The sequence below is a fragment of the Nyctibius grandis genome, chromosome 7 (genome assembly GCF_013368605.1).
Source record: "Nyctibius grandis isolate bNycGra1 chromosome 7, bNycGra1.pri, whole genome shotgun sequence".
NCBI classification, from domain to species: Eukaryota; Metazoa; Chordata; class Aves; order Nyctibiiformes; family Nyctibiidae; genus Nyctibius; species Nyctibius grandis.
Genome location: NC_090664.1, coordinates 8,210,963 through 8,223,941, shown reverse-complemented (window position 1 = coordinate 8,223,941; position 12,979 = coordinate 8,210,963). Strand labels below are relative to the sequence as shown.

The following is a 12,979-nucleotide window of genomic DNA, read 5'->3' as shown; positions in this document are numbered from 1 at the left end:
TCCAACTTCAGCAACATTCCAAAAGGCTTACAAAGCAGCAAATTCTCACCAGTTGAATAAGCAGGCTAATTAGGTCCGTCAGGGGTTTATTGATAAGCAGAAGGTCTTCAGCAGCCTGTGTGTCCCCTCCTGTGCCAGATTTCTGTGCCTTAATAAGATGAGGAAAAACAAAAAGCAACCTTGGTGACTGTTCCATTATGAGAAACAAATTAGGTCCATTAGGTGGTCAAAGTTTGAACAGAAGTTTGAAGGAGACTTGTACACTCTTTTCTAGTTAAGTATTCCGGGGCTCCCAAAGAGCAGTTAATGCTCCCTGTGTCCATAACAACAAGCACAAAGCAAAAGGGATTCATACTGTCTTGCCCATTCTGCACAAGCAGAATATACTGACTTACATGACATTTCTTCAGCAAAATGCTATGAACTGTATATGCAAAGATATCTCTAAAGCCACAAATGTTTTATGTATTTGTATTCTTTTTCAACACGACATGCCTATTTTAACATTAAACTTCAACTATTTTTCTTGCCTTTATGAGGAACAATTTTAAGTGCAACTCAAAACAAGAAAATCCAGGTGACTGAAAAGTCAGGCTTCTCAGCAATAATGTCCAATTTTGCCCTTCTGACTCTCTCCGTATCCTGAAATATTCATAATATATTAAAATAATTTAAATTAGCTGCCTCCCTGGGGGCTGGGTTAAGGACATCCCTAGGAAACGTCCTAACCTGGTATGGCCATTGGACTATTACCCATTACTGCTCTTCCATGTGGGTGGTGATGAAGCTGCAACGTGTAGTCCAAGGGTGATCAAAAGAGACTTCAGGGCCTTGGGACTGTTGGTAAGGGAATCTGGAGCACAGGTTATTTTTGCCTCTCCTTCCAGTTGCGAGCAGTGACATTGAAAGAAACAGACGCACTCAGTCTATTAATACATGGCTCCGTGGCTGGTGTCACTGCCACAATTTGGGGGTTTTTCATAATGGGATGGCCTACATGGCACCAGGCTTGCTGGTGTCAGATGGGATTCACCTTTCTCAAAGGGGGAAGAGAGTCTTTGTTCATGAGCTAGCACGTCTCACTGACGGAGCTTTAAACTAAACTTGAAGGGGGAGGGGGATAATATCAGGCTTGCCCATGACAAGCTGTGGGATGACACACTAAAGATAGAGGGATGGAGTGCTAGTGAAAACCCTCAGCCTGTTGCTCTGAGATGCACTGGCTACCTTGCAGCACACTTGAAATTGTATGGAGATGAGCCAGGGGCTCCTGAGGTAATAGGAGCCAACAGGGAAACACCAGTGAAATACCTCAAAGGAATTATGGGGTGTTCCTCTCTGAAGATGACACAGCTGACAGCCTAGCTGAAGTGCGTCTTCATGCAGCACGTGCAACAAACAGGAGGAGCTGGAAGCCACCATGCTGCTAGAAAGCTACAACCTAGTTGCCATTACTGAAACTTGGTGGGATTAATCCCATGACTGGAGTGCAGCTATCGATGGCTACAAGCTGTTCAGAAGGGACAGGTGAGGAAGGAGGGGCAGAGGGGTTGCCCCCTACATCAAGAAATGGATAGGGTGCGAAGAGTTGTCTCTGAAGAATAGTCATGAGCAGGTTGAAAGCTTATGGACAAAAATTAGAGACTGAGGCAACAAAGGGAACCTTGTGGCTGGTGACTACTACAGGCGGCCTGATCAAGGTGAGCCTATTGATGAAGCCTTCTTACTCCAGCTACAGGAGGCATCACACTCGCAGGCTCTCATCCTCCTGGGGGACTTCAACAACCTGACATCTGCTGGAAAAGTGACACGGCGAGCTGAGGACAGTCCAGGATACTCCTGGAATGCATTGAGGATAACTTCTTAAGACAAGTAAAAGACAGCCCTGCCAGAGGAGATGTGATACTGGACCTGATGGTCACCCATACAAGTGAGCTAATTGCTGATGTCAAGATTGGAGACAGCCTGGGCTGCAGTGATCATGCACTGGTGGAGTTCCCAGTCCTGAGGGATATGGGTCAGGCACAGAGTAAAGTCAGGACCCTGAATTTTAGGAAAGCAAAATTCCAGCTGTTCAAGGAATTAGTCAGTAGGACCACCTGGGAAACTGCCCTCAAGGACAAGGGAGCAGAACAGAGCTGGCAGATCTTTAAGGATGCTTTCCATAGAGCACAAGAGCTCTCGATTCCCAGGTGTAAGAAATCAGGCAAGAAAGGCAAGAGACTGGCATGGCTGAGTCAAGATCCGCTGGTCAAACTAAAGGGCAAGAAGGAAATGCACAGGCAGTGGAGCAGGTACAGGTATCCTGGGAAGAGTATAGGGATGCTGTCCGGTTGTGTAGGGATGGGTTCAGGAAGGCCAAGCATAGATGGAGCTGAACTTGGCAAGAGATGCAAAGAATAATAAGAAGGGCTTCTACAGGCATGTCTGAACTATCAGCCAGAAAATGAATGTCAAAGAAAGTGTACCCCCCTGATGAGGAAGACCGGCAAACTGGTAACAATGGACTAGGAGAAGGCTGAGGTACTCAACAACATTTTGCCTCAGTCTTCACTGGCAACCTCTCTTCCCACACCTCGCAACTGGATGGACCGCAAGGCAGGGACTGGGAGAGCAAAGTCCCTCCCACTGTAAGCAAAGATCAGGTTCACGACCACCTGAGGAACCTGAACATACATAAGTCTATGGCACCTGACAAGGTGCATCCCAGAGTCCTGAGGGAACTGGCTGATGTAGTTGCCAAGCCACTCTCCCTGATATTTGAAAAGTTATGGTAGTCAGGTGAAGTCCCTGGTGCCTGGAAAAAGGGAAGCATTGCACCCATTTTTAAAAAGGGTAGAAAGGAAGACCCTGGGAACTACTGGCCTGTCAGCCTCACCTCTGTGCCTGGGAACATCATGGAACAGATCCTCCTGGAAGCTATGCTAAGGCACATGGAGGACAAGGAGGTGATTCAAGACAGCCAGCATGGCTTCCTGCCTGACCAACGTAGTGGCCTTCTATGATGGAGTGACTACATCAGTGGACAAGGGAAGAGCTATGGATGTAATCTGTCTAGACTTCTGTAAGGCCTTTGACACGGTCCCCCACAACATCCTTCTCTCTAAATTGAAGAGATATGGATTTGATGGGTGGACTGTTCGGTGGATGAGGAATTGAATGGTTGCATCCACAGGGTAGTGGTCAAGAGCTCAATGTCCAGATGGAGACAGGTGACAAGTGGTATCCCACAGGGGTCTGTACTGGGACCAGTACTATTTAACTTCTTCATCAAATGACAGAGACAGTGGGATCAAGTGCACCCTCAGCAAGTTTGCAGATGACACTAAGATGAGTGGTTTGGTTGACACACCTGAGGACAGGATGCCATCTAGAGGGACCTGGACAAGCTCAAGAAGTGGGACCGTGTGAACCTCATGAGGTTCAACAAGGCCAAGTGCAAGGTCCTGCACCTGGGTCAGGGCAATCTCTAGTATCAACACAGGCTGGGGGATGAAGGGATTGAGAGCAGCTCTGTGGAGAAGGACTTGGGGGTACTGGTGGATGAAAAGCTAGACATGAGCCGGCAATGTGCGCTTGCAGCCCAGAAGGCCAACTGTATCCTGGGCTGCATCAAAAGAAGCATGGCCAGCAGGTCAAGGAAAGTGATTCTGCCCTTCTCCTCCACTCTGGTAAGACCCCACCTTGAGTATTGAATCCAGTTCTGGAGCCCTCAGCACAGGAAAGACATGGACCCATTGGAACAAGTCCAGAGGAGGGCCACAAAAATGATCAGAGAGATGGAACACCTCTCCTATGACAACAGGCTGAGAGAATTGGGGTTGCTCAGCCTGGAGAAGAGAAGGCTCCAGGGAGACCTTATTGTAGCCTTTCAGTACTTAAAGGGGGTCTATAAGAAAGATGGGATCAAACTTTTTAGCAGGGCGATAGGACAAGGGGTATTGGTTTTAAACTAAGAGAGATTAGATTTAGATTAGATATAAGGAAGAAATTTTTTACAATGACGGTGATGAAACACTGGAACAGGTTGCCCAGAGAAGTGGCAGATGCCCCACCCCTGGAAACATTCAAGGTCAGGTTGGAGGGGGCTCTGAGCAACCTGATCCAGTTGAAGATGTCCCTGCTCACTGCAGGGGGGCTGGACTAGATGACCTTTAAAGGTCCCTTCCAACCAAAACTATTCCATGATTCTATGAAATAGGAATAATAAAATCCTTAAATGACTGAAGTCTGTGATACGATTTGTCACTACTTGTAATTCTGACCATTGTCGTCTCCCCTCATCAAAACACACTGCCATCCTAGGCAATACTATTTATGACCCATCCCTACCCCAGGACACCAGAAGGGTCTGCTTGCAAGATTTTTCATTTACCTTCATTATCTTGCTTTGGACCATGACCCTATACAGAGTAGCTGCTAGAGGAAAATGTAAATATTTTGTCTAAAGAACGCATTTTAAAATCATTTTGTACTGCATTTCATTTAAAGCTGAATCCTAAAACCATCACCCAAGTGTAATACCTGAGAATTTTCATTTGGTTGAGTGAACACAGGAGCAAGTCCCCCGAGACAGGAGACACTACTGCTGAAGCTCCACTGTCAATACTGATGAGTTGAAAGGATAATGCCTTTCTTCTGGGAAGAATTTTGAAACAAGAAAGATCTGAAGAGCTGTTTCTCCAGGTAATAAGACACACTGGTACGTCCCTCACTGTGACTCACCACAATGACCCGGAATGCTGAAGTCCAAGAAGGGCAAAAAGACATAGTGCAGGGAAGATAAAAAAATTGAGTGTTTATATTAATCAAGAAAGGCAAGTAAGGCACCTTGCCTCCAGCAAGATTTACAACAGCTTTTTCTGGTTAGTGCTTGGATGAGAAGAAAGACATCCTCCATCAGGGATGTTTGACTACTTTAACTTTTATATATTTAGTGTCTTTGGAAAGAGAATGAACAATATCACTAAAGGAATTATACTTTATGTATGTATATAAAGGATACACATTACACCACACTTAAATCTACATTAAGCCACTAAATAGAGTCCACTTCTCAAATTGAGATTGCGAACTACTTTCAGCTATTGTGAATCACCTGGGGAACATGATATGATGAAACTGCTCCAAAACAAATATGCAAATTAATCTGAACCTTTGTACCAAAACACAACTACTTGGATCACAGAGAGCAAACTCTTGAATGAAGCTGCATACAGTTATCAGCACCACTACGTATAAAGTACTGAAATGCAAAGGAAAAGCAGCATTATGTTTTGCCTATGCAGCTGGATACAATTATCACTTTATATATAAAAAGCTTAAATAAAAAGGATTCAAGTGGAGATAGTACCATCTGGAAAAGTCAACTTATGCCTCAAAAAGGGATAATATGAGGAAAATTTGATTCTGTATTTCAAGTTCTGTTTAGATGGCATCTTAGAGAGATCCCTATAAACACAGTCCAAAAAAATTTGTTATCACTACAGTGATGCATTTAGTGGCAAACAGATAGTGGAATATTATGTAGATGCATGGTAAATAGCAGTAACCAACTAATGGCCATCATTCAATAGGGCCTGTAGAACCCACAGGGGTCCCCTGATGAGTATTATTATGTATGCCAAGGCAAGTAACACCACCATAAAATTAGTTTTATAGGGGTACAGGGCAGAGCTATGCTTCAAAACTCAGTTTTCCAGCTGCCTCTTTTTACCCATTAGCCTTTCAGAGCAAAGCAGATTACTTTGACTAGAGATGGACAAAACTGGAGCTGGAGTTTTAGTGCATTAATCCACCAATGTATTCATGTAAAGCCAGAACAGAATTTGGCTTTGAATGTAGAGATTTAATTTTGTATCTAAATAAAAACCATCAGTTTCACTAATATTACCAATCCATGTGCAAGATCCTCTCTCCTATGTGTCCTTCAGTGTAAGTGGCCTCACCACTGTTGCATGGAGCATAAGTACAGAATTTAGCTCTCTGTGATTACAAGGAGTGCTGCCAACAATATGACAATCAGCAATTAGCCTACAAAATTTGAAATGCATTACAGAACCTGCTATGAGAAGACTCGAAAAAGACAAGGTATTGTATCATCAGTTCTAAATTAAGTTTCTTCCAAAAATTAAAAGACAACAAAACAACATCTCTGAGTGAAATATCTAGTTGATAACGTAACCGATTACATAAATCTGTGTAGAAGAAAAAAAATCTCAGTTTTCAACACCCCCTTCATACATTAAACCACCTTAAAAAAAAAAACCACCAACAAAAAAAAACACCATAGAGGAGGACCTTCTCAGAATAAAGAAGCCATGTCCTGAAATTCAATACAACCTGGCTGCAATCTTTTGAATCTCTGTCCTCCAGATACATTGGACCTAACAGGCTTCTCTGGTTTTCGGTGGATAATCCCAAGAACATCAAAAATCTAACACGAAGAGTAAGTGTCGTCATTTATACGTATATATAGCCTAAATACAGAATTTACTTTCAGTTGTCTAACTTAGAAATTTGACGGATCATTTAAAAACAAAGCAAACATTGCTAGCTTAACATCATGTGTAAAAAAATATGAATGTTTTTTCTTGTGTTGTTTTTAAGAGTGTTACATGTAGTTTCTTTGCATAGTAACTTTTTTGCTCCATTTTTAAGGAGGAGGAACTCTTCACTGGAGGAGGAAGTCCTACTAATTCCATGATTCGCAGTGGTTCAGACAGAAGCTAGGAAGACAACTTGATCAATGTAAGAAAGTGAATACTTTTGTCAACACACATGCAGAGGTTACATATGCTTTTCAAGCACAGTAATCACATGTGATTCATAATAAAAAAGACAGTTCTTATGGAGTAATCTTTTTCTTTTAAAATGAATGGAAGAAAAATGCTTTGAACTATCATTGAGCAAATGTTGAATTAAGCTATTTATGGAGTACAGAAACAAGAGAGTCAGCTAGGATCTATGTGTCCAGCATATAATGAGGCTAATATGGATAGTGTAGCCAGGTAAGTACATGAAACAGTGATATGCGGTTGAAAATACATGCTCTTCTCTTTCCACCAAACTAAAAATTCAATAAAATCAGGATAGTGGAAATTTCATTATTAGGATAACAGGAAGTTATCTAAAAATTGCTTAAGATGGTGATGACCCCAGGAAATAAATTGCATACCTGTAAAGTCTGGCGCACAATGTTTGCTGTATACATCAGCATCCAGTGCAAAATGTCAAGCAAGGACAGAAGCAGGGCATTTGCTGTCTTGGTGCTGCTTTTATCATCTGCCTCCAAGTACAGAGCCACAGTTTCTATTAGGAGATTACAGATGTGATGAACAAGTCCTACATAGAAAGTGAGACACAAAAAAAAGAAATAGACTATCAGGAAAAGAACAATGTGGAAGGTAGCTCATAAAGAGAGCTAAACTGATACAATCAAATTTGTTAATAGCATGGAAAATTATGTAAGATTCATTAAATAAAGACATACTTTGAATCCTAAACTTTTCTGTAGCATGCTGGTACACAAGTCTCCTTCACAACACTCCTGGTCACAAGACTTAAGCAATTTCTCCAGGCTGTTATAAAATGACACATCAAGGTTGGAGCCTAAAGTTTTCCTTCTTAACTCTTCTGCCAATTAAAACCTTCTCTATATGCTTTAATTGTAGAATTGAACAGTGTTATGCTTAACATAAAATACATTCAGAAGAGCACTATAAATGAAATGCTGAATACAACACCTAAAATGCTGCTAAGATTTGTTTGGTGGTAATAAGCTTACTGAAAGGCAACTTCTTGTCTTGAAGGGGTTTTTTTTAGCAGCTTTGGAATTTAATAACAACAGCTCCTGTAGCTTGCTTAATCCACAAATCAATTTACATATCAGAAAAAAATATAATCCATTTCAAGGTAATACCAATTCAGAATCTTTCTTCCTTTCAAATACAAAGTGACTGAGTTCATTATATCTGATCTTAATCTTTTTCTTTCAGAGTTTCATAAGGAATGAAAGATAATTATGTTCTTGGTGAGCAACAAAGTATGTTTGTAAACTATATTCTTTTAAACTGGCAATTAGCAACACCGTGACTTGGGTGCACACATGTAGTAACATTGTAGTATATTAGTATATTAGCTTCTAGTCCCCATGACTGTCAAAAATGACTGAAGTATTTCACTGATTTCACTGAAGTAAAAAGACTCCTTTTATAAGTTCTCCTTTAAAAAGTAGTTGTGTATATTTTTACAGACATCACTACAAGATTAAAATGAGACACTGTAGAACATAACATGTAATTACACCATTCAACTTTTAAGAGTAGTCAAATTTGTGGGGTGTTGAACTATTTTTGCTTTGAAACCTGCCCCATCAATTAACTAAACTTCCATGAAATATTTTCCTCCCCTATTCATCATCCTCAATACTTTCCTCAGGAAATTAAATACAAAACCACTCATTTAGAATACGGTTATGGGTCAGGATCATTGAGACTTGCACTCTCCTTATGTCCCACATCTTTTTGTGTTTCTGTGATTACTAGCACTACTCTTCCATAACAGTTTGATTGATGGTCTACAGCTCAGGCTAAACCTTGAGCTTTTTGTCTGCATAAACCAAACTCTCAAAACTACATCAGTTTAATCTCGTACATTTAATTTCCTTCCCCTTTTTTAAAGTACAGTTCCTGCTGCAGTTCTGAACACTTCATACAAAAATGAGATAGCACGCAGAGACATATTTAAGTGATATCACCAATACCCATCAAGAAGAAAACAAACAGACATAATTGTATGTCTACCCAATACAAAACTTGTGGTTATCCTATGCCTTTTTTCTCCCAGCTAAATTAGAATAGATCTAAGAAAACAGTCAAGAGTTGGTCCCTATCAAAGCAAGGTCTGCAGAATTGCCTGCAGGGATATGTCCAAGTACACTCTGTTTCTCCCTGTATATGACCACAAAACCCACAGCCATATCAAAATGAATGAGTCACCCCTATTATTTCTAGATGGTGTACATGTAACCCTTAAGACAGCGACTTGGAGATTAACGCTGACAAGACCTCTTTCAAATGAAGGCATTGTATGGGTCACCATCATGAATTTTTCAGTAGACCTCTATGCATGTATAGCACTAAGTAGGGAACGACCACTACTGAACAAAACAACAGCATCCACCACTCTGATCTGCAATCCTTTCCCTTTCAACTTGGAAGAGAACGACCTGTTTATTCCCTTGACTGTACCAGCCTGAGTCTCACAACTGCCTCACTCCTGATGTTTGGTGAATGGGGAGGTGAACTGAACGCTCAACGTTCTCCCCACCCATTGAGACATGAATAATATAATCACCTAGATTTTATTCTCTTGAAGTATTTACATCCTAAGGAGATGCGTATTAGCAACACCTGAAATACACCAGAATATTCACATAGTTAACGAAAACATCAGAATTGGTGAATTTTATATAGATATAGACATACTCTCACAGAGTTATATGTACAAAGATATGCATGTTAAATCTGGAAATTTGGGGAAAAAAAACCAACTTTTCCTGGACTTAAAATATATTAGGAAAATTTAACACTTCAAAAGTTTATTATAAAGACATCTGAAATAAAACACTGGTGCAAAATGTTCCCTAACACATTGCATGATTCATACAGAAAGCTGATAAACACTTGGTTCCACATATGAAAAATAAAACAGACTGACCTCTTGCCAAGTAAATAAAGTTCTAGACATGCTCTTTAAAATACTGTATTGTGTCACAACAAAATGAAAACTGGAGGCCACAATTGTAGACATGTAAATATATTCCTTGCTTACACCACAAGATGAAATACATATTATTTGTCCTCAAAAGAGAAAGCTGGGAAGCTGGTATAATTTACAGTGACCATGACAAAATTCAATAGAAGTTTAATGGCCTTGGCCACTGGCACTGTAACCAATTTACTCAAAAGGTAGCTAAAAAGATCAAGACTGGTATGTCTCGGCATTCCAGAAATTGAATCCCAAAACAGACAGTCTTAAAAAAGAGGATACAATTCTAAAAAAAGAAAACTGGATTCATAATTCAGTAAGTCATAATATAAAAATTGCATATGGATCTCTTAAGTTTCATTGAAGGTTTTCTGCCGCATTTTACAAGTGATTCAAGAGCCACATGCTCCTTAATTTCCAATAAAGCCCAAAACACTATTTATTTTTAAAAACTTCAGACAATATATTTCTGAGTTATATTTAATAGACATAAGCTTCTTATGCAGTAATTCTCAACTCTTCATTAGAAAGTAAAATAGGCTTTGATTCAAAAGGCACACCCCGTGCACTCCTGAACTTCCAAAGTGGTGGATCTGAAACTGAATTCTGTATCATAGTGAAGAGCTAAGCCTGATTAAATTAAACCCGAGGAAGACTGTTCTACTGAGAAAAGCTACATATTTTAAGTATGCTGGTACTTAAGTATGTTGGCAATATTCCATTTTGTCAAGAGAAAACTGTTAGTGACAGTTTACATGGGTTAAAGTAATGCAACGTAATTTCTTTCAGCTGGGCATTTCTTATTAAGAGACTTAAGTAAAAACTTAATTAACTCCTAGGGTTTTTTGTTACTCTAATAATTTGCAAATTTCAGCAAATAATCAAAATATATCACATCATATCGTTTATAGCTATAGTCATAGTTTAAATTTATTACAGTACTTCATAGTGCACTAGTCATGCTTTATATCTATTTGTAAAAGGAGGATCTTCAAAATATCAAGCCTCTGCAGTTCTCTACTATTCAAATTTTGCAGAAAAATAAGGCAAAACTCAGATTTGGTATTAGAATTATCGTGTTTATCAATTAACTTAACTGGAATTAAACAAAGAACCTGTTCTAATTGCAGTCCAAGATCCATGATACGTATTAAAAGGATTGCATCCAAGATTCCTAGCCACAGTTTTATAGCATTTGACAAGCCTCGTGTTCACAGCAGAGTATTTCTCCTGCCCAGAGACCCCTGCAATGAACTGAACACGTTGCTGATAGTGCTTTATGAACGTGGACTGTGATGATTATGCTTGTGTTTTACAAATCTTTTCAAAAGATAAAAGGAGTCTTTTGGCCCATGATACAGCTGATCGGACAGAATGTGCCATGATACCTTCTGGAATGAAAGCTGAGAGGAGATATTTTATTCTCACCTATTAGCAAGATGGATAAAGGAAAAGAAATCTTTGCTTCCAAATAATACGAAACATCAAAGGATAGCCTAGGAAGCAATCTTCTAGGCAATCCTTTCATGCCTACCAGCAATTAGAGCATTCAACAAACCTGTCTGCTTCCAGCGAAGAAAATGTTGGAGCAGGTGCACTTCCTCCAAACAATGCCACCGCACAGCCAAGAAGCAAAACCCTCAGCCTGGCAAAAAGGTTTCTCTTTGTTCCTTTCTACACATTGCTCTCTGGAGAGCTGTTTTTCCCATTTGTATCACACCTACAAAACTGATTCCCCAGGGATATTACCAAATATATATTCACTAGGCTTTTCTTCCTTCTTTTACTTACAGAGTGGACCTGCTTGGCGTTTTTTTTAAGTGACTCAAAATAATAACATATTGGGAACTAGAAATGATACCGTCACACTAACTAGAAAACATATTTCATACTCTTTTTACTATTAATGATAAAACTCAAAAATATTTCTAAGAAGAAACACAGGAGCGCAATCTGATACATTCTTTTGCACAGGAATTAGCTCCTCAGTACCTGAGCACTTAAGATAATCCATCATGTTGTAAAGATTCTCCATAAAACCTTATTTACCTACATAAACCTGGGATTTAATTTCCATTCTTTGCATCACAGCCCTACTACTCAAGGTTTGCTTTTTTGAATAACTGAAAATAGGCAACATAAAGCAAATGGTATCTTTAGGGTAATGGCATTTTTAGAAGAGGCTTGTTGCTTTTATTGTTATTTTTGTTTATTATTTGTTACTGTTTATGTTTTAGGAACTATTTGTGTTAGTACTATAATATTATCAAGGGAAAAATAAACTAGGATAGAAAATCAGGTCACCACTGATTTCAAGATTTTGCGAGTTATGAATGTCAGATCAAGTGGAAAAAAAAACAATAGGGCTGTTAAATACATCAGTTGCATGACTGATGCCCCGAAAACTATTTTCTATTCGGATCTTAGAAATTAATAGCATCTAAAGAAGAAAATTTTGCACATATTGGATAGTCTATTCCTAGTACCAGGACAGTGGTTGGACATTTTGTAACTGAATAAACAATCACTAAGTTTGAGGAACAAACATCTCATTTGAATTTGTCACACTGTAGTGGTCAAGGCTCTCCAGAGCTTCCCTTTGTGGGAAGAGTCTATGGCTCAACTGTTCCTACACACGTGGCAGGTAGGGCACTCACCAATGGTGCCCGAGCAGGCAGCCCTGCCCTCACAGCATTAAAATAGATGTGGTAAGGATTATGACAATCAGGGAAGAAAAGTCAGTTATCACCTTTACTATAACTAGGTTGAAAATGGACTGGAAAGTACTATGTTATCTTGAGTGTGGATGCCTGAGAGGAACACAGACTTGACATTCTTGGTGGCAAAATTCTTCTGCTTTGACTCAAAGCATGACATAGCTCTACTTCACTTTTTCAGGACTGGCAACATTTAGCGGTTATTGTTAGAAGGCAGTTTAATGGGGGCATCTTTCACTCATGAAGAAAGAGCCCAGAACTGGTGACTCCCCAGGGAACCATGTCAAACTCTTCTCAGCCAAATAGAATCCTTCCAACAGAGAAATTTGCTTTCTTCTAAAATTTAATCTATAGAACAAACTTGTAGGTGATTAAGACCAACAGGTGTTTAGAACGGCCAACTAAAAGATAGAAAATCAAGTGGATTCTCTCTGAAGTATCTGAGTGCAATAGAAGATAGTAAAAATGCAATTCGAACAATTTAGGAATAA

At 39.7% G+C, this 12,979-nt stretch overlaps 1 protein-coding gene across 1 annotated transcript in view; it reads right to left on the bottom strand.

Annotated features, from left to right (window-relative positions):
• The window catches only part of LOC137665761 (serine/threonine-protein kinase ULK4-like), a 253,270-nt gene that overhangs the window by 73,585 nt on the left and 166,706 nt on the right, over positions 1 to 12,979 (bottom strand). Inside the window, 2 exon segments of the mRNA XM_068405143.1 lie at positions 50 to 148; positions 7,178 to 7,344. Of these exon segments, the coding sequence (XP_068261244.1) occupies positions 50 to 148; positions 7,178 to 7,344 (266 nt within the window).